The following is a 25,173-nucleotide window of genomic DNA, read 5'->3' on the forward strand; positions in this document are numbered from 1 at the left end:
TCAAATGTATCACACTAGTAAAGGTAAACTCTATTTGTGGAACTTGTCTCTCATGAGTATGTGTACTGGGTGTGATATAAAATATATTTCTTCATGTGGATCACGCTCAGAAAAGTTTGAAAAGCGCTGTTCCAGGCCTTGAACCCTACCCAATTCTGTATTTTCATCTTCCCAGTCCAGCAAGGCCCCTCGATGCTGGTGTGTGAAGCCCAGCGTGAAGCTTTGTAACTACCAGGGCTGTCAGTTGTCGCTGCACAGAAGCATTCTGCACCTGGGGGTTGAATGCAATGACTTTATTACCAGAAATAAAAATATAATTACTAGCAGTTATAAAGGGCATTCGTAGTAGATAAAGAAAAGTCTACATATAGATTCTGTTAGATAAGCAGTTAAATTGATTTGAAGGAGGTTTGAATGCATTATCCAGCATTTTTTAATAAGCAATTCCCTTTCTATTAAAATCATCCTCTTGGTTTAAATTTAGAAATTACAAGTTTAACCAGGAATAATAGCAGAAATCATCTAAACTACTGGTTTTAGCATAAATCATCTACCTAATTATGGAGATATCAAATTTACAGTCTTGGTTTTGCTCTGTTAAGGGCACCATCCCATGGGCATTCTAATCGATGGGGAGAAGCCTGTAAGAGATTAACAGTCTTTCGCAGATAATTCCCATAGTATATAAAGGACTCGAGTAGAATCTGATTGTTTCCAGAACAAAGTTATTTTTTTTCTTTGATAAAGGAAAATGTTGAAAAATGCTTCTACAAAAAAACAAAACAAAAAACCCCATAAATCAGAAATGGTCAAATGCTACCTAATGCTTTTTTTCCATACTGGGACAGGGGAGTAGTTAAATACATCTATTAGAAAAACAAAGAAAAAATTTTTAAAGGGGACACAAGTTAGAAAATTAGCTGTGGGGGACAAACAGACTAGCCACGTGGAAAAGTAGTAGAGAGGATCGGTGGCTGTAAGTGCTTGTTCTGCAGGAGTGTAGCCCAGAGGGTAGCCTGTTCTTTGGTCATACCATCATATTTAAATTGTTTCAGCTAAAGATGGATTTTTAACCTTCTGTTTCCAAAGGAAGGCATTCTGGTAAAACTAAAGCCTTAAAGTATTAGCCTGTATACATTCTTTCCTTCTTATCCACAGAAAGATATTAATGGTAGAATTGACTTGACTTGGAGTCTTTCTATAGATTGCACACCTTTAATATCTACCTGTTTTCTATTTTCTCCATCGTTCTATACAGTGATAGACCTATAGAGCGGATTCTGGTAGTAGCAAAATTGCCTTTTGAATGCTGTACACAGCTAGAGGACAGTGGTTGTGTTCTGTTCCTTGAGCTCCCCTCTAAGACAGCAGAATGGCCATGTATTTAGTGGGGGCAGACACAAATGACTTGATGATGGTAATGACCTTGTTTAATTTTAGTCCCCATTTTGAGTTCTTATTTGCTCCTCTTGGGTTAGGATGAAGACTGCAATGGAAAGAACAGTTGCCACAAAAGTGAGCCATCAGCGACCACTGAGGCTGTGCATTACCTTTATATCCAGGTGAGACCCTGGCGTGTAACTTGGGGACACAGCAACTCCAGTAGTTGCTGGTGGGGATGTTTCAGGAGACCAGAGCAAGACATTGGGCAGAAGAGCAGTCACCGGCACTACCAAAGATTGATTGGCCAGAGAGAATTGCAGCATGGAGGCCCTTTCCCCTAGCCGTGCACTCATGCTTTCCTGTACCATAGCAGGAGATGGCATAGGGCGGTACTGATGGGCCCTGGACTCAGGCTTTGTAAGTTTATATCCTGGATCCACCAGTCACAGCTGTGTGAGCTCATGCAAGTTTCTTCATCATTCTGTACCTGAGGTTCCCCATCCATAACTTAAATAATAGTAGTTATGTCAATGCCTTATGATGAATAAATGAAATAACGTGTGAAGTAATTAGAACCATATCTGAGTTCCATAAAGACTAGGCGATGCATGTACAGAAACTCTACTTTGTCTAACAAGTTGAATACAGACAAGTAAGATACGCTGCGCACATATCCTTGTGTGCACAAAAGAAATCAACATACCCTGTTTCCCCGAAAATAAGACCTAGCTGGACAATCAGCTCTAATGTGTCTTTTGGAGCAAAAGTTAATATAAGACCCGGTCTTATTTTACTATAAGACCAGGTGTAATATGATATAATATATGATATGATATAATATATGATATGATATAATATAATACCGGGTCTTATATTAATTTTTGCTCCAAAAGACACATTAGAGCTGATTGTCTGGCTAGGTCTTATTTCGGGGAAACACGGTAGTTTTAGGCAGAATGACTTGTCCCAGAACCTCTAGGGGACAGGAGCCACAGGCAAACCAGATCCAATGACATGTATCTAAAGGGAAGCCTGCTCACACACCCGAGAGGTGGCATCCTAGACAGTGGTGAGCTCTGCCAGCAGAAGGACAGCCACAAACTGAAAAGGAAAGCTTGCTTCCGCCCCAGGTGAACAGGATCATTATGAATATTTTCAGTCATGTCTGCTAGTAGGCAAGTCTTCAAATGTGAGATAACAGTGGAAGAAGGAACCCTGAGACAAGAGAGTAATTAGGTGATCGTTTTCCTGGGATTGGAGCTGGTTTTAGGTATTCCCTAGCAGAAACATCTCTGAGGTACCACTCACACACATGATAAAGCATTTGTCTCCCAAACCACTAACTTCTGAGAACTCTCTAAACAATTATAATGATACAGAAGTACACAGAAGAGGTGCAGCTGAGGTGGGGTAGGATCAAGGTGTGGGAGTCAGAGGCCCTTGTGAGGCCTGGAGGATGAGTCAGAATTTGTAGACAGTTATTCTGAGCATGAGAGGATATTCCTCTCATTTAAAAGTTGATGTTCCTCTCTTTAAAAACAATTAGATCCTCCTTCATGAGAAATCTCAACTCTGGCACTGGTTTGGCACATACAGGCTAGTTTCATAAATCAAATGCTACATGTCAGTTGAAGATTTAAATGATGCTGTATTGTTTTGTGATACATCAGTACACTTAGGGGGTGAGCTAGAAATTGCCTTTACATTACACTTAAGGGTCCTTTCTTGAATGTTTTGATATTTATAGTTTTGTGCTAGACTTAAGGGCATTGTCATTAATTTAATGTACAAATGGGAAAGGCTAATGACATTATTAGATTAATTAGCACTTCTTGGAAATTTGGGATTAGAAACAATCCCGTAAAACAATAAATATGCTTCTCCATTTTTCATATTATTTGTGATAGATTTTAAACAAGTACGTTGTTTTTCTTAAGGAACAGTACTATGAAAAATTGCTTATGTTAGGATGCTAAGATTATGCATATTTCCTCCCCAATTTTTTTAAATACTCTTGGTTTCTTTTGTCAATTTATAAAGAATCAAGCCTTTCCCATAACTATTTGAAATCTGTGGTACGTATTTTAAAATGAGGGATTACATTAATTGCAGTTGTCCTCCTTAATTGAAACTCTGTGTAACCAAATCCTGCCTGGTTTGTTCTTGTCCGTAGATGGAGTACTGTGAAAAGAGCACTTTACGTGACACCATTGACCAGGGACTGTATCAAGATACCGTCAGACTCTGGAGGCTTTTTCGAGAGATTCTGGATGGATTGGCTTATATCCATGAGAAAGTAAACTTTACAACATTTCATACCAAAAAATTTCCGTTTACATAAAATTTAGGACTGAATAAAAAAGTAATGTAAGATTGGAGAAAGACAGAAATAGAGGGAAAATTATAGATGTATTGAAATAATCTATTTTTATAGGAAACAGAACAGTGTCTCAAAAGATAAGAAAATAGTACAAAGTCCCAAAGTTCAAAAAAAACACTGAAGGTTAAAACAAGGATCAGCAAACTGTGGCCCACTGGTCAAATCTAACCCACCACCTGCTTTTGTACAGCCTGTAAGCTAAGAGTGGCTTTTACATTTTTAAATGGTTATTTAAAAAAAAAAACCAAAAGACTAATAATATTTCATGACACGAAAATTCTATGAACTTCAAATGTCAGTGTTCATAAATAAAGTGTTAGTAGAACAGGGCCACACTTGTTTGTTTACATTATTTGCCTATAGCTGTTTTTGTGCTACAGTTGCAGAGTTGAATAGTTGGCGACAGAGATTGTATGGCCCCTAAAGCCTAAAATATTTACTTTCTGGCCCTTTACAGAAAAAGTTTGCTAGCCTCTGGGTTGGAGGAAATATATGAACACGTATGGAATGTGAGGATGATTCCTTGAGTTGTTCAGAATAAAGTGAGAGCGTGATTAATACATGCCATGTTATTTGATTCTGACTTAGTGCCGTCCTCCCTACGCGCATGGAGAAACCAGAAAGCCATCTAGCAAGGATAGAAATAAGACTCTGAGTAACATAGTTTGCCACATGTTTAGAATACCATTTTAAAGCTAGAAATTGCCATTACACTGTAAATGCTAATGGGCCTAGCTTCAGGATGAAATACTGCTCATTTTTTAAAAAATGGAATTATCTAATGCGTTAGCATTAGTATGTTTTTTCCTTTGCCTCAATTTTCTTTAACCTTAAAATGTTTATACTGTACCATATTTATACTAAAAAGCCAGGACCGTAATTTATACATGTCTACTTTATAAAGGATTTGGTGGAAGCAAAATTTGCAAGGTTAGAAATAAGAATGAGTTCTGACTAAGGCCGTTAGAACCCTGTTGCATCCTGAGGTCCTAGAACCGTGCCCTATACGCGCTCTTTTGTCAGTCTAACTTGCTCAGTATCTGCTAATCATTTGCTAACACTGTGCCACACCTAGAAATACAGAGAGGCACAAGTATGTGAGAAACCTCATATTTGAGAGGGACTTTTATTTATTTATTTTTTTTTGAGGGAGTCAAAATTTACCTTCATGTAAAGGTAATAGAGATCACAGTGTGTTTTTATTACGTATGATTATCTCATAATACCTGGAACAATAAGCATTATGAGGATGCCATTAGGAAGGGGAGAAAGCATGCTCATTTAACAAATAATCATTGAGCACTTTCTGTGTGTGCTGGGGATGCAAAGTTGAAGTGTTAGAAGTACTGCGATAGGCTTCGTGAACGAATTGGCACTTGTAAATGTTGGTACAGTTCAAATGAGTGGAGAAAAGCAAGAGTTCCCCAGGCAGGGCAAAAGTGTGAAGAAAGGAATTGAAACAGGAGTGAAAATGGTGTCCGTCTCCCTGACCAGAGCAGGGGATTTGCGATGCAGCAGAGAGAAAGAAAATTGTGACGTGGTAAAGGGGAGCCTTGTAGGTAGACTGGGAGAATGTGACAAGGCCATTGGCAGAACAGACAGGAGACATTGCCGTGGCTAGACAGCTTGGAGCAGCATGGTCTATGGGAGAAGACTCAGCCAATTTTGTCACTGGGTTGGCCTTTTAAATTAGGAAGCAGGTATAACTATAAACTATGCTTCGTTTCTCTGCTCTCTTCCGTCAGGGAATGATTCACCGGGATTTGAAGCCTGTCAACATTTTTTTGGATTCCGATGACCATGTAAAAATCGGTGATTTTGGTTTGGCGACAGACCACCTCACCTTTGCTGTGAGTATTTTTAAACGGGTCCTGAAAATGGACCCACCTTCCTTGGTAGTCATGGCAGCGTTAGAAGACAGGACGGATGATAAGTTCACTAAACTCTGCTGCGCAATCCCCAGGAAGTGACACAGACCCGAAGGGGTGGGCAAATGATCGTGTAGGCTTTCACGTTGTGAGTACGTTTTAGTGAGTACATTCCACTTGCGGGACACCAAATTATTGGTTTGTGAATGATTTTTACGTCAGAGGTATATAATACCTTATGAGATAATTTGGAATTTTGGTCTACCATGCCAGGCACTGGCCTAGATACTTTATACTCCAGGGGCTTTTAGTTAGTTTAGGGAAATTAGGCTTAAAGAAACATAAAACACCAATCCTAGAGCGCATATGATCCAGAAGGTGTTTGTTCTTCACAACATTGTACAGAAGCTGTTCAACCTACAAAGCTAAACTAATGTGAGTGAAATAGTGATATTAGAGTGAAAGACCAGAGAAAATTTACATATGGTTATGAGGGTCAAGAAAGGCTGTATAACGAAAACAGCATTTCAAATGTTCCTTAAAGGATGGGTAGGAGTTCAGCGGGCTGAGATTGACGGCAGAGCATGGTGACACCAGGGTAGGAGATTCCAGAGAGAAAGAACAGCATAAGCAAAGACCCTGGGGTGAGCAGACATGATTTTTTGAAAGCCAACATGTTGTCTGGTTGGTAGGAACTATGAGGTGTAGGGGTTCAGTGAGAGAGAATTCTGGAAGGTTGGGGTCTTATAGGTGGCAGGCATTGTGTGCCAGAGAAAGAGTTTTACTTACATCATAAAACAGAATTATAGGCACCAAAATCTAGAGTAGATGCAGTTAATTTTAAGGGTGGTCAGAAAAAGGAAATAGGATTTGGATTAATGCTCAATAATCCATTTGGATAAATGGTAAATAGGGGGTAGATTAGAAGGACAGGTTAGATGGAGCAGAGAGGGAGGAAATGGGAGGGGACAATAAGGACGTGTTCCTGACCAGAACAGCAGGGCATTTTGAAGAGTGCTAAGACCAAGCAAGGGCTAAATGATGGGGATCTTGATCACCAAACTAAAGAATTTAACTTGCTTTCTCGAAAGCTGTAGTATTAATTTAATGAGATAGATAAGAGCACAGGCTCTGGAGGACCACTGATCTGGGATAGAATCCTATGTCTGCCACTTCTTTATGGCATGATCTTAGGCAAGTTATTAGGTTGATGCAAAAGTAATTGTAGTTTAAAAGGTTAAAAATTGCAAACACCGCAGTTAATTTTGCACCAACCTCAGAGTTAACCTGTCAGTACCTCATCCGTACAGTGTGCCTAACACTAGTCCTTACTTCAGAGAGCTGTCAGCAGGATGAAGTAAGAATACAGATAAAGTACCTGGAACAGTGCCTAGCTCTAAGAATGTTAAAGCTGCTCGTGTCGATGGTGATGCTTGAAAAAGCAACCTGTGGAGAAAAGTGCTTTAGGGTCATATATGAGACAGCAGGTCACAGATACAGTGGGGGCAGCTGAGGCTACCTCCGAGGTGTTAGCAGTGACCGTGGAATAGATTCCGTGACAATGTCTAGGAAAGAAGAGTAAAATTGACCCAGATAAATAGGAAAGTTAGAAAGTGAGGTGGTTGTTATAGTTAAAATACTCTTATTCTTCCTACTAAATGGATTCATTCTGTTTTGGCGTTTGCTTCTATAAGCTTCCATGGGTTTCTGTCATGAAGAAAGAGTTCTATAGCGAATTCCTTTCTTCTTGATCTCATTGGGGTTTCTGAGAAGCCCTGCGTTAGTGGGCTAACGAAACCAAAAAAATGTAAGCTCAAGAAAAGCATTATTATAATTCTGGTTTCTGTGTAATATTTTTTACTCAGTCTTCATTTAGAAATGGATAAGCCATTCCTACGGAGTAATATAACATTTTAATGTGATATTTGGCTTACTTGTATTTTAAGGCTGACGGAAAACAGGATGATATGTCAGGAGATCGCTTGATTAAATCAGACCCTTCAGGTAAATCCAGTAGATTTAATTCGTGTATTAAAGAGCAGACCACAAAATTTCTTTTTTTCTCTCTTATCTTGTTTTTTTACATACCAAAAGTTGTGCATATGTAATGTATACAACCTGAGGACCTTAGAGCTATATATACACCCATGAAACCATCACCATAATCTATGTCATAAACATATCCATCACCTCCAAAAGTTTTCTCCTGCCCTTTTACTTATTATTACTGTTATTATTATTCATTTATTTATTTTGTGATAAGAACACTTAACATAAGATAAATTTTAAGCATACAGTGTAGCATAAACTATCTTAATCTGAAACCTGTTTTTCATTTGTAAAGATTTTATCCTAAAGTATAATTATTCATTAAATTAACAAAATAATGGAAATACTTTAATTTTTTTCCCCTTTTCACTATATTAATTGTTCTTTAGAACTCTAAGAGTTTAGAGCTTCAGTTAGAGTAATTGGCTGCTGTGGGTAGACAGTGCAGTTTGTCTGAGCCCATGAGGTCATAGGAGGTTACCTCATGAGCTGGGCCAATCGGGCCATCCCGGGTCTTCTATCTGGCCCTGCCTGTCCTCTGCAGCAGCAAAGACATCCTGTGTGGAACAGTGTGTGTCCATACAGGACTTGGCATCAGTCGCTTGGCGAAATGCACTCTGCTTCTTCCTGTGAAAAATGTGAACAGTTAACAGATCGTGCCTCACTCTTAAGCAACCTTTTTTTTTCTTTTAAATAAAAATTTGGCTTCTCTGAGTCCTCTTATTGGAAAGCCTTCCCTCCACCTTCTTCCATGCAGGTCATTTGACTGGAATGGTTGGCACTGCTCTGTATGTAAGCCCAGAGGTCCAAGGAAGCACCAAATCTGCGTACAACCAGGTAAAGGGGGAGCTTTCTGGGGAGAAGGAAAGGTCTCAAGAGTGAGATAATAGTATGAACATTAAAATCACAGCATGTGGGGTTTAGTTACCAGCTAAAATAGGAACATTCACTCATTCGATATATACTATATATCCATATATTTATCGAGTGACTACAGCAAATAGGACACGTGGTGCTCAAGGACTGACTGAAGCTGGCATGGTTGCCGCCAAGGGGTTTACAGTCCCCTCATCCATCCATAGATTTGAACTAGCCTGGTTCCTGGCCAGGCCCAGGCCACACAAGAAATAAGGCAATCGAGTAATAGGACAGATGTCTTGGTCCAGCCCTCACGGAGCTTATCCATTAGTGGATGAAACATGATAAACAAAAAGGAAAAGAAATAACCACAAATTGTGATAAGAGCTAAGAAGACAAGGAGTACAGTGACCAGAAAAAAATAGGAGACATCATCTTTAGATAGACCACGGAAGGCCTCCCCAAGAAGATGGCTTTAGAATAAAGGAGAAGGGAAAACTCATGCAAAATTGGAGCATGCCTGGGAGAGAAAAGGGTGAAGCACCAGAAATAGCATGCCTGAAGGAAAGGCTCTGGGTGAGAGTTAGCTTAGCACGTTCAAGACAGTAAAAAGCAGGTCCGTGTGGGTACCGCATGCGGAGAGAGGCATGAGGTGAAGCTGGAAAGGCAGGCGGGGCGAGACCTTGCCGGGCCAGCGTAGCATGATAAGGAATGTGCACAGGGAGCCACTGAAGGATCCTGAGTGACAGACTTCACTCTGGCTGCTGCTGGAGGCTTCACAGAAGTCCAGGTGGAGCTAGATGGCTAGAACCAGAGTGGTAGCAAATGAGATGGGGAGAAGCATGCTAATAAAAGATGCTCTGTGGGCAGGGCGATTGACAAAACGGTTTTCCTCATGGAGGGCGTGTTGCGTGAGGAAAAGGAAGGAAAACAGAACAGTGCTCAGGTTTCTGCCAGGAGCAGCTGGGGGCAGGATAGTTAGGAAAGACACTGGGGACAAGGAGGAGAAGACGGCAGGAAAATTCTGTTTGAGACATATTAAATTTGAAATGCCTCTTGAGAAATCCAATAGGAGATGTCCAGCAGGCTGTGAGAGGCTCGATTCAAGTTCAGAAGAAAGGTCAGAGACAGAGGTATAAATTTGAGAGTCATCAGCACACAGATGGAATTTAAAGTCATGAAACTGGATGAGATCACTTAAGGTGCAGAGTTCAATTTTTTAAATATACTAGGCAAGCAATTCACATCAAAGTGTATTTTCAGGCTTGCAGTGGAAGTACAGCTGGGTTTTGGTTCTGACAGGGAACAGTGACAGAGCTCCGAGGCAGACCTCCAAATACCCAGCAAGGGTGAGGGTGTGGGGAGCTGGACATGCACACAGCGTGGGTGTGGGAAGGCATCTTCAGTGCCCCCCTTTGAGTTCAGTTTGGAATAGCATAAGGAAACCCTTAAAAGGACTCTACTCTTCGGCCCAGCAGTTCCACCTTTTAAAATGTATCCAAAGGAAACAACTAGAGACAGTCCAAAACAATTACTGTGAAAGGGATTGCCACAGCAACATTTATATAACAGTGAAAACACCATAAAACTGTTTAAAAATAGAGAATTGGTTAAGTAAATTATGGGACTTCATGTAATTGAATACTATGTGTCATTAAAACCATATTTTAGAAACTTGTTTTAGAAAAATATCCTGAAAAATATTATTGCTATATTAAGGGAATAAAAGTTACAAAAACTAGTGTGTACATGTACATATACATTAAAAAAACAACACCAGATGTGCATATGAGACATCAGTAGTAACTTCTTGAGCAGTGGGATTATGGGTGAGTGCTATGTTATTCTTGGGGCTTTTCTATATGTTCCACATTTTCTGTAGCCAACACATGTAGGAAATGCCGCAATGAGTGTTTGTTTTTAAGACTTCGGGGGTCACCAGTGATAACGAGAGAGGCTCTCCTACTCACCCTTGAATCCAAATTCGTTCAAGAGTTTTTCTTGAAAGTGGCTTCTGCGCCTGTGAGCAGTTACCCTGCGCACGCAGGCCCCACAGCTGGGTGGTGCTCGGCTGCCTCAGGCACACTGCCGTCTGAAAGCCCTCTTCCCTCTGACACTCTGCACTGACTTGACCTTCTTTTTTACTTGTACTTGCATATTTTCATATGTTGTCAGGATTTATTACAGGATCTTGTTGTGCCGTTCTTCCATCCTCACTGGTATGGCTCTGCAAGCAATAGTTTTTCTCTGCTGTTAACTGCAGTGTTTGGTCAGTGTTTCACTTTTGAGACAATTAGTAAAGATGCACAGTAAAGATACGCCTATGGCAAATCGAGGTTGTCCTTGCTCTTTAGTGATTATTCTTAGTGGTCAACCAGTGGTTATGTACACCTGTATTCACAGCTAAACCAGTTCCAATTAATTTTCAAGGAAAATGTTGCAAAGTCATGCCACATGTTTTACCTCATCTATACTTTATACCTATACTTTTTCAGAAGAAATCAGATTTCTTCTTAGAGTGGCTTGGTTTTCACTTTCGCAAATTTTCTTCCAACTAACAGTGCTCATGCTCTAATTCCCTGTAAATTGCACGTTCCTATGAAGGCTGTCTAAATACAATTCTTTTTCCTCCCCAGAAAGTGGACCTCTTCAGCCTGGGAATTATCTTCTTTGAGATGTCCTATCACCCCATGGTCACAGCCTCAGAAAGGATCTTTGTTCTCACCCAACTCAGAGATGTATGTATCCGATGTTTCAGTGCACCAGTTTCTAGTAACCTGAATCTTAGCGTGAACATCAGAATTCAGTGCAGGGTATTTTTCTGGTATTTATAATATAGAAGAGGTGATCCTGCTGTAATTTTCTATGTTTCTAGTAAATGGCAACTTCCAGCGATGAGAAACTTTCCCTGTTTCATTTTTAGAAATCCTATTTGGAGAAATTGCTAGGTTATTTTTAAAAATTATTCTGAGAGATTTACTCTTAATTTTCAAACAAAGGAGGAATCCAAAAATTTTGCATAATATCAGTGCAGTTACACCAGTGGGAATAGGTGATAAGGATAATGGATATTCAGTTCTAGAAATTAAAGGTTCCAGCTGAATAGACCTGGTATAGTAATGCGTAAAGAAAACCACCATGACCAGAAGTTAAAAGGGGTCTGGGAAAAATATCAGGCACTTGAATTTTTTTCGGCAATGAAATTTCCATTTGTGTTCTTGGGATTAACCCTCTGTTATTGCCCAAACTGAAAAGGGACAAATGTTAACAGTGTCTGAGGTGAAGGATGCCCATTAGAAACAGCATTGAGGTGAAAGTGGGAGTGAGGTTTGGGTGAGGGTGATTTAGATTTACATATGCATGAACAAGAGATACGGAGAGCTTTCCTCTTCCTTCCTGAGCAGAGCAAAATAATGTTGAAAAACACTAGAATTATTTCACTGCCAGTATAGCATGGACAGCTGTGTTCATATAATATAGGAGTATATAAATTACTGTGCTCTTGCCTTGACTTGGAATGGTCTTAGAGAATGATATCTTTGATGAAGTGCCTTTCTTTAGTCTAAAAGTCATGTTTGTTCTCTCATTTCAACAATATCTAAATTATAAAGTTAATGTTAAGATTGAAGTCATATTTACCAGAAAGGTGAGAACTTTTGGGGAAGTAGAGATATCAGTGTTAATGTTTTTCTCTTACCCTGCATTGGTGTTTTGGTGTTTTTGCCTTTTTTCATCTGTGTGTTTAATAAAGCAACTTTGTCTTTCTCTGAAACCATTTGATTTTAAAATACGTACCTTTGTCCTCAGAGGAGGTGCTTTTTATCACCTAGGTTGTCATTTGGGTAAAGTTTGTATTAAAATAATACGTATGTACTTAGAAGGCTGTGCACTGGATATCAAGAAGAGGTTACATCAGTTTTCCTTTATTAGCAGATTTTCATCACTGTGTTTGATTTTCTTACCTCTGGTGAATAAATGCTTTCACTGTGGCAGTCTGCCAAGCACTTGCTGATTTGAATATAATATTCTTTTAGCCCACTTCACCTAAGTTTCCAGAAGACTTTGATGATGGAGAGCATACAAAGCAGGTAATTTTCTGATGCTTTAATTACTATCTTCACTCTTGGATTTTAATTACTATTTTTCTTCTTTTTCAATTAGTAATCTTCTGCCACTCATTCTTCTGTCCTGGGAACAATGTGTGTGGGGAGAGGGGGAGATGAAAAGATGAAGCACTTAAAATGTTGCTAGATTTTAAATACACCATAAAACGTCAAGAATTGGCATAGAAAATTAACAAACAGTGTTCTTTTGTGTGGTTCATTGTGCTTTTGAAGTGCTATTTGGAACCTTGGCTTAGCTGTTGAAAAAAAGAGACTGCTTTTACAGCTCATTGTTTTAGAGAAAGCTTGGTACTTTTAAGAAAAGAAAAAATAATTTAAAACTAATTGTATTCTGTTTTGTGGTTAAAGTAGCTCAGATTGTAAAGGGGAAGACTGGACAGTCTGATGGTACAGTATTTTAAAGCAAAATAAATTCTCCGTGTTACAAATCTCTGAGTGTGTATGTAACCGTGTCATAGGTTAATATTGGCATCCAGAGTAATTATTAGTGAATTTGTGCATTGCACTTCGGGCGTGTATTTCTTCTTAGTGTTGGTTTATCTTGGTGAAGTGTTCCTTGGTTAATACTTTGTCATATGGAAGTTTATTCCTTAAACTGACTTTCCTTAACAATTATAATCAAGGCAAAAATTTCTTAATTTCAATTATTAATGTTCAGAACAGAAACCTAGCTAGAACATTACATTAGTTTGCTATTTCTTACTTATTGGTTACCCGGTTGCACAACCCTATGGCTGTGACCAGAAGCAGGGGTAAAAGTGACAAATTCAGAGATTTCAGAAATTAAAATGCACCAACTAAGTGCAAGAAGTGTGGTGTCTTTTCTTTGACCTGAACCGACTGCTGCTCGTCCGGAGAATTCCTGAGCATCACTGGTGTGTCTGGGTCTTGTTCTAGAAGTCTGTCATCTCCTGGCTGTTGAACCACGATCCCGCCAAGCGGCCCACGGCCACAGAGCTGCTCAGGAGCGAGCTGCTGCCCCCACCCCAGCTGGAGGAAGCAGAGCTGCATGAGGTGCTGCACCACACGCTGGCCAACGCGGACGGGAAGGCCTACCGCACCATGATGGCCCACATCTTCTCCCAGCGCATCCCCCCCGCCATCGACTACACCTATGACAGCGACATCCTGAAGGTGGGCTTACGCCAGGCTCACGCAAGGCTCAAGTCAGTTCCTTGCTTTTCATGGATACCTTTAATGCCTCCAACATAAATTCTTAACCTGAGGTCTGTATATGCAGAATGTGTGCATATCCGTTATTCTGGGAAGAGCCAAGAGCCACACTCTTAATCACTTACTTGGAGGAATTCCTGACCCACCCACCCCTTTCCACCTTCCCACCAGATTAAGAAACAGTGCTTTTAGAGACTGAGCACTGGCCCAGCTGCCCTGAGCCAAAAACATCCAACCAGCTCTCATCCGGTTCAGGTGGTCAGCCTCTCCCAGTGTTGGCTGCACAGGAGAGCCACCCGGGAGGCCCTTTGACAATCCAGCTGCCTTTGTCCAACCGACATCCATGCTAATGACTTGGAATCTCCAGTGTGAGGTACCTCAAGAATCTGTTTGAAAGCTCCCAGGTGGTTTCTGAAGCATAGCTAGGTTTTCAATGTTTTCTTTAAAACACAAAAACAAAAAACAAAAAGCAGCAATCAGAATCTGAAGCAATATAGCAAAATGTTCAAATTTCATCAAGTTGGCTGGGCGTAGTAACAGATTTTTGTTACAGTGTCTGTATGTTTCTGTATGCTTAAAGTAGATAATTTCTTGGTAGAGGAAGTAGTGGTAAGATATGTGGAAGATTATTGTAGATTTCAGGAGCCAGTTTTTGCTGTCTGACAATATTAGAAAGATACAGAATTGTAGGTGATTTTTTTTATTTTTGTCTTTTTGTTCATCTATTGTTTCAAAATTTTCTCTAGTGAATGGTACCACTTTTATAATAAGAAACATGAAAAAGAAATGCCTTTACAAAATATGTAAATGCCATGTGGCTTTCAAGGGGCTCACTGTGAATCACCTTAATATGTGTGAGGGGACCTGCTGCCGTTAGGAATTTTACTGCTTACAGCATCCCTGAAAGTCGTCAGGGAGCACGTGGATATTTGACTAGCTCTTTCTGAAAGGCGTATGTCAATGTGGTTAAGATCTTGGACCTTGAACCTTGCTTTCCTCCTCAAGTAAGACATAGTGCAAGACACGTGGTTTCTTCTTCCCTGAATGTGTTCAAAAAGGGACTGACTTGTTGAGATCTCTTTTGTGATACTGAGAATAAGCAATGTAACACTGACTGCCACACATTAATATTTTAGGAGAATCCCTTTTATTAGGCTTTGATGACATTTTAATTGGTCATTTTAGGGTAGCTTCTCAATCCGTACCGCCAAGATACAGCAGCATGTGTGTGAAACCATCATCCGCATCTTCAAAAGACATGGTATGTTCTTTTTTAAAAGTCATATGCCTTCTCAAAATATTAGTTTCTTCATCATTAAAATGTACTGTCAATGGATTTGGGTGCAATCATATTTTACTTTTAAATTCAGTTATAAGCAGCTGACATCATGTGAAATTTAAGCTTACTTGTACAGCTCGGCTTGTTGAGGAGAAACAGATTTGAATATTACAACCTTGCTGTACAGCTGGTTGTAGAGTCAAAACTGTGACTAGGTTGACAAACTTAACCTTAGGTAAGTTCTCCATTAAGAATCAAAGATAGGGGGGTAGCCTGATGGCTCAGTTGGTTGTTGGAGCGCGAGCTCTCAACAAGGTTGCCGGTTCAATTCCCCCACGGGATGGTGGGCTGCGCCCCCTGCAACTAAAGATTGAAAATGGCGACTGGACTTGGAGTTGGGCTGCGCCCTCCACAACTAGATTTAAGGACAGCGACTTGGAGCTGATGGGCTCTGGAGAAACACACTGTTCCCCAATATTCCCCAATTTAAAAAATTTTTAAAAAAAGAGAGAAGAAGAAGAATCAAAGATAGACTGATGATGCTTCCAACAGTCCCAGTAGCAGGTTATTTAACTGTCAGCTTTGTATTCATGTTGACTTGCCTCCTAGGAGAAGGAGAACCTGATGATCAGCTATTTTTTCCCATTTGGTGTAGGAGCTGTCCAGTTGTGTACCCCACTACTGCTTCCCCGAAATAGGCAAATATACGAGCACAACGAAGCCGCCTTATTCATGGACCACAGCGGGATGTTGGTGATGCTTCCTTTCGACCTGAGGGTGAGGCTGGGAGCACTCTGCTGACAGTTCGGATGCCGTGTCTGGTCACAGGGGTGGCACATCTGTTAAAGGATTACCCCCACCAATCTTTTTTTTTTTTTTTTTGCTGGACTTACAATCTAAATGTCACCCTTAGGACACGTATTCTTATGGAAGTTATCAGGGTGAGAGCTTTACTAAATGTTTACTAGGAATTTAGTAAATGTCCACTGTGCTAATAGTACACGTACTTTTGGCCCTAGACACCGGAACCCTGCGTTGTAGGTGCCATGTCTGTACCTGTGTGCTGAGCTCGGCTGAGTAACCATAGCAAGTTAACCCAGGCAACTCAGACAGATAAATAAGAGTTTTTTCTTTACTTCCTGGCTAGATCTTCGGTAACTGCCTAATGTGTTAATGTCTGGAACAATTAAATTCTTGTAACAGCAGTGTCTCTGCTAATTGGATCTGCTGAATTTTGCTCATGCTTTTCTTCTGATCCCCAGGGTTCCCTTTGTCAGTGACGGTTCCAGTTGTTTACCCACGTAGTGTTGGCTGCTTGCTAACAAGCCTATCTATAGCACTGTCCCTTTGTAAGACAGACGAGTTTAATACCTCTCATGTACAGAAAGCACTCCTAAGTAGAGAGACGAGCAAAGGATATAACCAGGCAGTTCTCAGAAGAGAAAATGGACAGGGCTGATAAACTGCTGAAAAGATGTTCAACCTCACTAATAATAAGGAAATGCGAAGCAAGGGTATCTCCACTTCAACCATCAGACAGGCAAAAATATTTAAATTAATATCCAGAGAGGACAAGGGGGTAGGATAATAGGTACTTTCATATGTTGCTGATGGGAATGTAAATTGTAAACCTTTAGAAAAGCAATCTGAAAGTATTTAATAAAAATTTTTTAAATGTTGATGCACATGATATACCCTTTGAATCAGCAATTCCTCTCTGAGAAATTGATTTAAATAAAATAAACATATTGGTGTATGAATATTAAAAGGATGTTCACTGTCATATTATGGTGGTCAAAAACTGAAACTGCATGTTCATCTGTAGGAAAATGGTTGAATAATTTCTTACGGAATATTAATGAGGTATAAGATCAACCTACATGTATATTCAGATGTATCCATATCTATATTTGATCTGTAGGAATGCCCATGGTGTATTGTTAGCTGGGGAAAAAAAAAGTGTGTTTAAAAGGAACTCTAATATCCCATTTTGGTTATAAAGAAAGAGAGAAACTTTTTTTAAAATACCAACTGAGTTTGTACATACAGTGCACTACACGTTTGCGTCACATAGTATGTGTGAGGTGTGACATGCTCTCATGCATGTGAATGACCACGCACACCAACTTGTTTCTCTCACCATAGAGTGAAGTGTGAAAGAATACTCTGAACCTTTAACCATGTTTTTCTGGAGGCATTATGGGATCAAGGCAGTTTCTTTTTCATATCTATTTTGTGCAGCTTATTATAAGAACATGTTTTCAGAAGAAAGTTCCTTCCATATTCTTGGCTTCTGTTTTTCCTTTACAGTAAATAAAGTGACTTGGGATTATTTTGAGTGAGAGATGGATAAATAGTATCTCAGACTTTTGAGCTCTGTTAAGGAAAGTGTAAAAGTGCAAGCATTTACATAGCTATACTTAAAACTGGCTGCTGCTTCTCTAGACATTAGGAGACTAAAGTGTAGATTTTTAAACATCTCCCTTTCTGTGAGCTAATAGTCAATTCCAAAAATATAAAAAGTATTCACCCTTTGAAAATTTGACCCATTAGTTAATGATACTATCAGATCTCTTGGGACAATCTCAAAATTGTTTTATAAATTGTGGTGATTATTAGTGGATGATTATTAAGAATTTCTCCTAAAAGACTGATAGGAAAAACAGGAAACTCACCATAAGAGATAATACCAGTTCAAGAAAATGTGAATGATAAGCAGTGCACAACTTTGTACTAAAAACCAATGAATGTACACTTTCAAAGGGTGAACTTTGTGGTATGTGAGTTACATCTCAATAAAGCTGTTATCAAAAACAACCAAAAGGAGTGTGCTAGTTGGCACGTCTTGACATTGATCTTTGAAACTTTATTTTTCAGGTTCCTTTTGCAAGATACGTGGCAAGAAATAATATATCGAATTTAAAACGGTAAGAAGCAACAGGTGTTTCATTTGGTGGATGTGGGAAGAAACCCGGGACAAATGTCTTATCATCTGTGAGCCCTACACAGTAAAGAATTTGGGGTTTAGAGTACTGAGCTTGGAATATGGTCAAAACGCCCAGCCACAGTAACCCTTTCTATAAGGTGGGGAGGACAGCCAGCCTCCTCTTTAGAAGGAAGGTAGCAGTTGGGTAAGTACCTTGAAGCTCCTGCAGTCTTTTCTGTGCCTTCTAAATGTCCCCAAGGAACATCATAATTATTTTCACAAGTAGTGGCTTGAAAAAAACATCTGGCTATTCTTGATCATAGGTGGCCCCTTTTAAAATTTAATTGGAGGGACAAATGGCCGATGGTCCCTATGTGAAAACTGCCTACACAGGCAGCTGAACAAAAGCAGTGTGTAGGGAAGTGGAGTAAACCCAGCAGGAGCGGTGAACGCTGGGGAGCTCCAGGCACTTAGCACTAGAGAAAGGTTTTCTGTACATTCAAATACCACAGGGGTCTAACACCAAGGTCTTCATAAATTGGAGCAGTATGGTTGTCAACGAGGCACCCTACTTTGAAGCTTTTCTCCTCAAAAGAAATCAAAGCTCTTTACACACCTTTATTCTCAGCTGCCAGGTGAACAATTAATAGTCATAGTCCTAAGGTGTGGGTATCACTGTGTAGGAAGCAAGCATTTAAGGTAAAATTATTTTTGTGTGTAATTTCATCTCTATTTCAGACATTAAAAAACAAGTTGAGCCCCATCATGTAATAGTGGGAAAACTGGGAATGGAAACCTAGATCACGAGGCAGACTGTTCTGGGCAGATGTATCTTTAAGCGCTCTTGATCATACCACTGATTAACTTTTTCCCTTTATCTTGTTCAACAATCTCTTATGCATATTTGATCCCAGTAAACAATGACTTTAGAAATCCGGGTTTCTCTCTCCAGATACTGCATAGAACGTGTGTTCAGACCTCGCAAGTTGGACCGATTTCATCCCAAAGAACTTCTGGAATGTGCATTTGATATCGTCACCTCTACCACCAACAGCTCTCTGCCCACTGCTGAAATCATCTACACTATCTATGAAATCATCCAAGAGTTTCCAGCCCTTCAGGTTGCTTTCTGTATTCTAACGTTTTGAGGTTATTCCGCATAGGCTCCTTCATCCAACATGGGGGGAAGACACCGCCTGCAGAACTCCTCAGTGTGTGCAGGCAGGGAATCACAGTTTTACTAGAGCAACTGAAAAGAGTTCAGTGATGTTACTTTTGAGGTTTACCTCAGGCTCTCACCTCTGCCTTGATAGGAAAGGGTTTTGTTTTTGTCCATTTTGTTTTAGGGGGAGGGTGTTGTTTCTCTGCTCACTCTTCCAAAATACAAGAAATTAGGCTAAGATTCCTGGAATACTTTTAGTATGTTTGTACCCTGTTCAGAACCCTCAGCAGCTGCCTCCTCATGTTTGCATGCTACCTAGCCAGTGGAGACTGCTTCTAGCACAACGGTTTGCTCTCCGCAGGCCTTCCTGCCCCATCCCACACGCATGCCCCATCCACTTCCACCACGGTGCCATCAGTCATAGTGTTGCCTTGTCTTAAAAGATGTTTTCCTCCCAGCCATGGTTTGGGCCCTTTCTCCGCAGGAAGCCTGACTGCTCCCTCGTTTTGGGCTGGCTACCTTTTCATTCCCACTCTCACTGAGAGCACTTGAGATGAGACATCACTGCTTCCTTGAGTTGTGTCTGTTGTTTGTTGTTCGGTCAGAGTGTGTGCTCTTTCAGGGCAGAGCCCATGTGTCTGCTTTTCTGTATGCCCCACTGCACCTAGCCCAGCATGCAGGGAGCGACTCTGAATGCTCGTTAATGGGCTTGTGTGGACAAAATAACGATACCCATCCCACCAGCCTGTGCTTATAATTCAGTTGCTATTGAACTTGATCCTTTCCCTCTTGAAATCTGTGAATTTGCTCCACTTTTTTAACAGCTGAAGGCCAAGTTTCCTTCATGTGTGAAGTAAAGTGTTAAATTATACTCTGACTACAGCAATGTAAAAAGAATGTATATGAAAAAGTAAGCTGGAAAGCAATATGCTAACATTCAGTCTACCATGTTCAGTCCACCCATGTATTAGGATGCTAAATTGGTGGTAAGATTCTAGATTTGGTCTTGTACCTATATTACTTTCATAATGAAATTTTTTTTTTTTTTTTGGTATCCTAGGAAAGAAATTACAGTATTTACTTGAACCATACCATGTTATTGAAAGCAATACTCTTACACTGTGGGATCCCAGAAGATAAACTCAGTCAAGTATATGTTATTCTGTATGATGCCGTGGTAAGCATTTAATTACTTTCAGATGATATTGAAAGATAATGTTAGTTCATGAGCAGTTTCTTACTGATGTAACTACAACACTGAATTGGGAGTTTTGTCTCCTTTCCTCATTGCTGTAAGGTGGAAGAGCCAGTTAGCTTTGATTATATAAACAGTTAACAAGTACTGGTTAAGCTTTTATTCTGGACCAAGCCTTGTACTACTAGTGACTCCAGAGTGATTTTTTTTTCTGATTTCCAAAGATCAAATTATGTTATTTAATTTGTAAGATAATAAAGTTCTTCACTAACCTACTTCTCGAGGCAAAAAAAAAAAAAAAGAATGACCTATAGTGAGCACCTACCCCTGTGCCCAGCATATTCTAAGCTCTTCATGTGGATTAACTCACTCCATCCTCAGAAGAGCTGTTGTTATACTTACCTTACAGAAGCCAAGGAAAAGGAATGTTAATATTGAGAATAAAAGACTTATGCCCTGCCCTTAATTCTTCCAACCTGCCCACGCTATTCAGTGACGTCATTTTGGGTTTGGATTGGTTGCATTGGGGAAGAGTGGCTTAAGTCTCTGTCGGAGCCTCACTTAGCTCTCCTTCCTATGGGACTGGGGCAGTGGTACCTCCAGGTACTCTTCCTTATTAGCTGCATCGTGCAGTATTCAATACTCTAGTATGTGTGCAGGTCCTTTATCGTATGTGTACAGAGCTTGGAGGGGAAACATTTAGAATTTGAAATAGTGTTATATTGTGGGGCTTGGATGGAGGTGAATGCTTATCTTTTCTAATTTCTTTTCATGTTAAATATCGTTTTTATTATAAATAAGAGGCCTCTAAGCGATTCAGTAGCAGTGCCAGTCTATGATTAAGGCAGAACAAATAGTGGAAGTCCATAATGGCTTATTGTTTTTTATACACCAAAAGGCTTAACTAGTTTTTCTTTCGTCTGGCAGGTACACCTCGAGGTCCCTAACATTACTGTTTCTAGTGGTTCTCTCCTCCCCAAAAGTGCTGCTGCTGTTTAGCAGTGACAGATACAATATGATGATGTCAATCAGACACGGGCAGAAACCCCAGGGATCGTGCCGAGGGGTTTCAGGTCAGCCTTCTTCATATCCCGCAGCCACAGCCTAACTGCCAGCGTGGGATGAAATGCTGAGCCTGTCAGTACGTGGTTTTTATTAGGTGAACACAGATCAGTTGACTTAAATTTCCACTCCCCACCCAAACAGAAACACCCTGGGTAAGCCCATCCAACTCTGAGTCGCCTCACCAATTAGCAAGTGCAGCTTACCCCTTTTAATTATTTTATGTCAGAGTTTTTCAAATTTTAAAACACTGTTATAGTTTTATAAGTAACTTGGGAAAAAAAAATTTCAAATCAAAATTAATCCATCCTTCGTGATTAAGAGGAGTTTGTCCAAAATGAAGGGTGTACTTGTCAGAATTAGCCTGGAAATTGTATCTTGCTCAGGGCCAGTTTGATCACTCATCATTACCTTTTTCTTCTACATTAGACAGAAAAGCTGACAAGGAGAGAAGTGGAAGCTAAATTTTGTAATCTGTCTTTGTCTCCTAATAGTGTAAGTATAGTGTAAGTACCTCCTAATGGTGTTATTACAGCTCTCTCTGTGATTTTGATACCAGAAAAATGTCACCAAATTCTTGCTGCAGTAAGGCAGCAGCATTTCCTGCCGCCTCACAGACAGTTTTTCCCTTGAGTCTTAATAGGTACCATGGCAACCTCTGGGATTAGGGGAAGAGAGAAACCAGTGCTGTGATCAAAGAATGCCTCTCCCTGCTGCTGCTTAATGTGCTGTAATCATCGTTCTTTCTCCATCTCAGATACTTCTCTGTCACACCCCTTGTAAAGGCTCTGCTTGGCAGAGCCTCCTGCTGAGCAGACCTGGTACTAGCTGTCCTCTTCTGAAATAGATCCCATGGGACTAGAATGAGGCACAGAGCTCTGCAGACTCATTTGTGTATTCACCCATCCCACAGCCCACCCCACCCCAGTCTTCTGTCACCTCTGAGTCTAATTAAAGTTCTTGCTTTTCTGGTACATTTCCTATTCCTAAAATCTTGCATTTGATCCCATTGGCCATGAGGAACATCTCATGGCGTAACCAGGTTTGCTGTATTCTCTCTACAGGCATCAGATTGGGCCCAGATCTTTAGCATAATAACCCACACTTAACTGAGTCCCTAAAAAGCAGAAGACAACAGGGATTTCTTACATTTTTCTGAATGTTTATATAAGAAGAGAGATTTAAAAAACAAAACAAAGCAAAAAATCCTTTCCCAGAACCTTTCTAGCCCTTGGTCTGACACTCAATTACCTGAGCCTGTGATGCTCAGCAGAATTCATGATGGGGTAGATTAAAATATGATTATACACCAGTCAGGCAGAGTCACTCAATTTTTGGACAACTACAGTGTTACAGGCAGAGTGCTAGGGGTATAACGGGAAGTAAGTTGCAGAGTCTACAGACTGCTTTCAACGTCTTAATTCATATTGGCCTTTAAAAATCCATGTGGGGATACATTGCAGCATACTCATATATCTACCCTCAGCTCTTTAAAACAACTTTCACAGGGCACACGTAGACCCCAGTTTAAAGAAATCACCCGTATAGTCTGCAGACAGAGAAAGTAGACCAGGTACATAGCACTAGGAGTTCTAGAAATTCAGCCAGGTTAAATTTTAAGTGTTAAATATTGGAGGAGATATTAATGATATGCAAAGTGACCCAATGGCATAATATTCTAATATGAAGCACGGTATTTAAATGATACCCTAGACATGTACACAATACATACCTATGTGTACAAATGTATAAATAGCACAAAGAATCTGCTCAAGGAACTGCCCGGTTCAGTAATTTCTTACCTGAAGATTTAGGCCTCTGAAGTATTTTGAACTAATGTCACATTCCAAAAATATTTCACACTTGCACATGAAACCTGCACTGGTTGCTAAAGTAGCTTCTTTTTGCTAAATCCACTGGTCATTTGATGATGATAAGCATTAATTCAAAGTTGTATGTTTGATTAGTTGAAAATTGAAAAATTACTATGTAATAAAGGCAATTGGTATTCTCATTATTTAAAAATGGAACTCTAAGGATATTTAAAAAAAGGAGTAGAAAGATTGCAAAAGAGTTTCAAACATCTGGCCCAGTCTTACTTTACAGATGAGGCAGTAAGGCTAAAAGAGATACTATGACTTACCCAAGTGTGGCGTTAGTGGTGACAGGATAAGGACCCAAACCTGGGGATTTTGACTCGAGTGCTTCTGGTATTTTATTAATGGGGTAATTTAATGTTAAAATTTATTGAGAAGAAATAATTTATTACAAAGATTTTAATAAGACAATTAAAATTAAAATATTTTATCTTTAGTAAAGAGATTATAGATTTTAATACTTTTTGGATTTTTTTAAAAATACAAATGATTTAAGATTATATTATATTAAACTAATATTAAGCTTCATTCAGCTCTTAGGTTCCAGGTAGCAGTTTAGTTGAACCAAACCAGGTTCTCTGCTTGCCTACAACCTTAAAATAGCTATAATTTTGTTTGTTAATTTGCACTTCAGCTCCTGGGAGTTTTCTCTCTGGTCTTAGGATCCTAGTTATTTCCTTTCACCTGTGCCAGGGCCTGTGCCTGGCCCACAGAGGTCATCACCAGCCACTGCCCTCTCCTGGGGAGGACAATGTGTACAGCTGGTGAGAGGTGGGAGCTGGGTTCGAGGTGTGAGCAGAGAGAAGGAAAGATCATTGCCTACAGGAGATAACATCCGAGCTGCATCCCAGAGCTCCCAACAGGAGTCATTCAAGCAAAGGGAGGAGAGGGGATTTCTGGTTGACTGGGTGTGGTATTAGGACGAGTCTGTCTTTGCCTTCCTGCCCCCCTTTTGTGTGCCTGTAGTAATGGGAACTCATGAGAACGAGGATGAAAAGGGGAACAATACTGGCTTGAAAATGTATCATTAATGAAGACTCTGCTAGCACCAAGGTCTGCTCTATTGGGGCCAGCATTAACTGTAGGTTTGTGTGAGTAAAAATAAACTGGGAGTAGGTGCCTGAAGCACTTCTGCGAGGTGCCTTAGAGTTGCTGGAAAAGGATAATCCTCGATTGGGATTATGGTAAAGGCTCAAGTAACCTTCAACTACAAAATTCCCCTCTTGGCGGTGCAAAGCTCTGCGGGGGCCCCCTGTGTGTACAGAGCACAGTGCAAAGTGAGTCCTCCCGGCCGGCCGTGGACTGGAAGCTAACTGTCTCTCTTTGCTTTCCAGCTGGGTCGACTCTACAAATTTATTGAGCAGAAGGGAGATTTGCAAGATCTAACACCAACAATGAATTCATTAATAAAACAGAAAACAGGTGTTGCCCAGTTGGTGAAGTATGGGTTGAAAGACCTAGAAGAGGTGGTGGGACTGTTGAAGAAACTTGGCATAAAATTACAGGTTTGGCAATTGTTCGATTCTGGCATTTGTAGCATTAATAACAGCACAAGGGGGAAATGGTTTTTATTTTATTAATGCTAGTAAGTGTTTTATTTTTTCCAGAAGAACTCTGCTTTCTACATTTTGGAACATCTGATAGCTAGTAATACTTTTGGCTTACATCAGAATTCTTTTGCGAGGGTCAATTCCTATCGTACAGCAATTCTTACTATGTCAGCCTCAGAGAAGTGGTTATTCTTGAAGAGAGCAGAGTTTCTCTTGGCGATCTGTAGCTAAACGGACCTTGCGCCAGATCTTACTGAATATTTGGTTTATGCTGCGTAGATTGTTCT

The 25,173-nt window shown here is 40.1% G+C and overlaps 1 protein-coding gene across 3 annotated transcripts in view; it reads left to right on the forward strand.

Annotated features, from left to right (window-relative positions):
* Positions 1-25,173, forward strand: part of EIF2AK4 (eukaryotic translation initiation factor 2 alpha kinase 4) — an 87,326-nt gene that overhangs the window by 41,368 nt on the left and 20,785 nt on the right. The window contains exons 14-29 of one of the 3 annotated variants that reach the window (XR_013993324.1): positions 1,479-1,562; positions 3,557-3,679; positions 5,509-5,613; positions 7,578-7,635; positions 8,438-8,517; positions 11,175-11,276; positions 12,573-12,626; positions 13,560-13,796; positions 15,021-15,096; positions 15,770-15,891; positions 17,992-18,041; positions 18,993-19,161; positions 20,263-20,379; positions 21,325-21,470; positions 21,889-21,954; positions 24,671-24,841. Coding sequence is in view for 2 of the 3 variants with exons in the window: in XM_081048150.1 (XP_080904276.1) it covers positions 1,479-1,562; positions 3,557-3,679; positions 5,509-5,613; positions 7,578-7,635; positions 8,438-8,517; positions 11,175-11,276; positions 12,573-12,626; positions 13,560-13,796; positions 15,021-15,096; positions 15,770-15,891; positions 17,992-18,041; positions 18,993-19,161; positions 20,263-20,379; positions 21,889-21,954; positions 24,671-24,841 (1,614 nt within the window). In the remaining variant the exon portion in view is untranslated. Of the gene's footprint in view, positions 1-1,478; positions 1,563-3,556; positions 3,680-5,508; positions 5,614-7,577; positions 7,636-8,437; positions 8,518-11,174; positions 11,277-12,572; positions 12,627-13,559; positions 13,797-15,020; positions 15,097-15,769; positions 15,892-17,991; positions 18,042-18,992; positions 19,162-20,262; positions 20,380-21,324; positions 21,507-21,888; positions 21,955-24,670; positions 24,842-25,173 lie in introns of those variants that run through there. The other 2 variants (XM_081048150.1, XM_081048151.1) reach the window with 2 other exon arrangements.

The sequence above is a fragment of the Rhinolophus hipposideros genome (genome assembly GCF_964194185.1).
Source record: "Rhinolophus hipposideros genome assembly, chromosome: 5".
NCBI lineage: Eukaryota > Metazoa > Chordata > Mammalia > Chiroptera > Rhinolophidae > Rhinolophus > Rhinolophus hipposideros.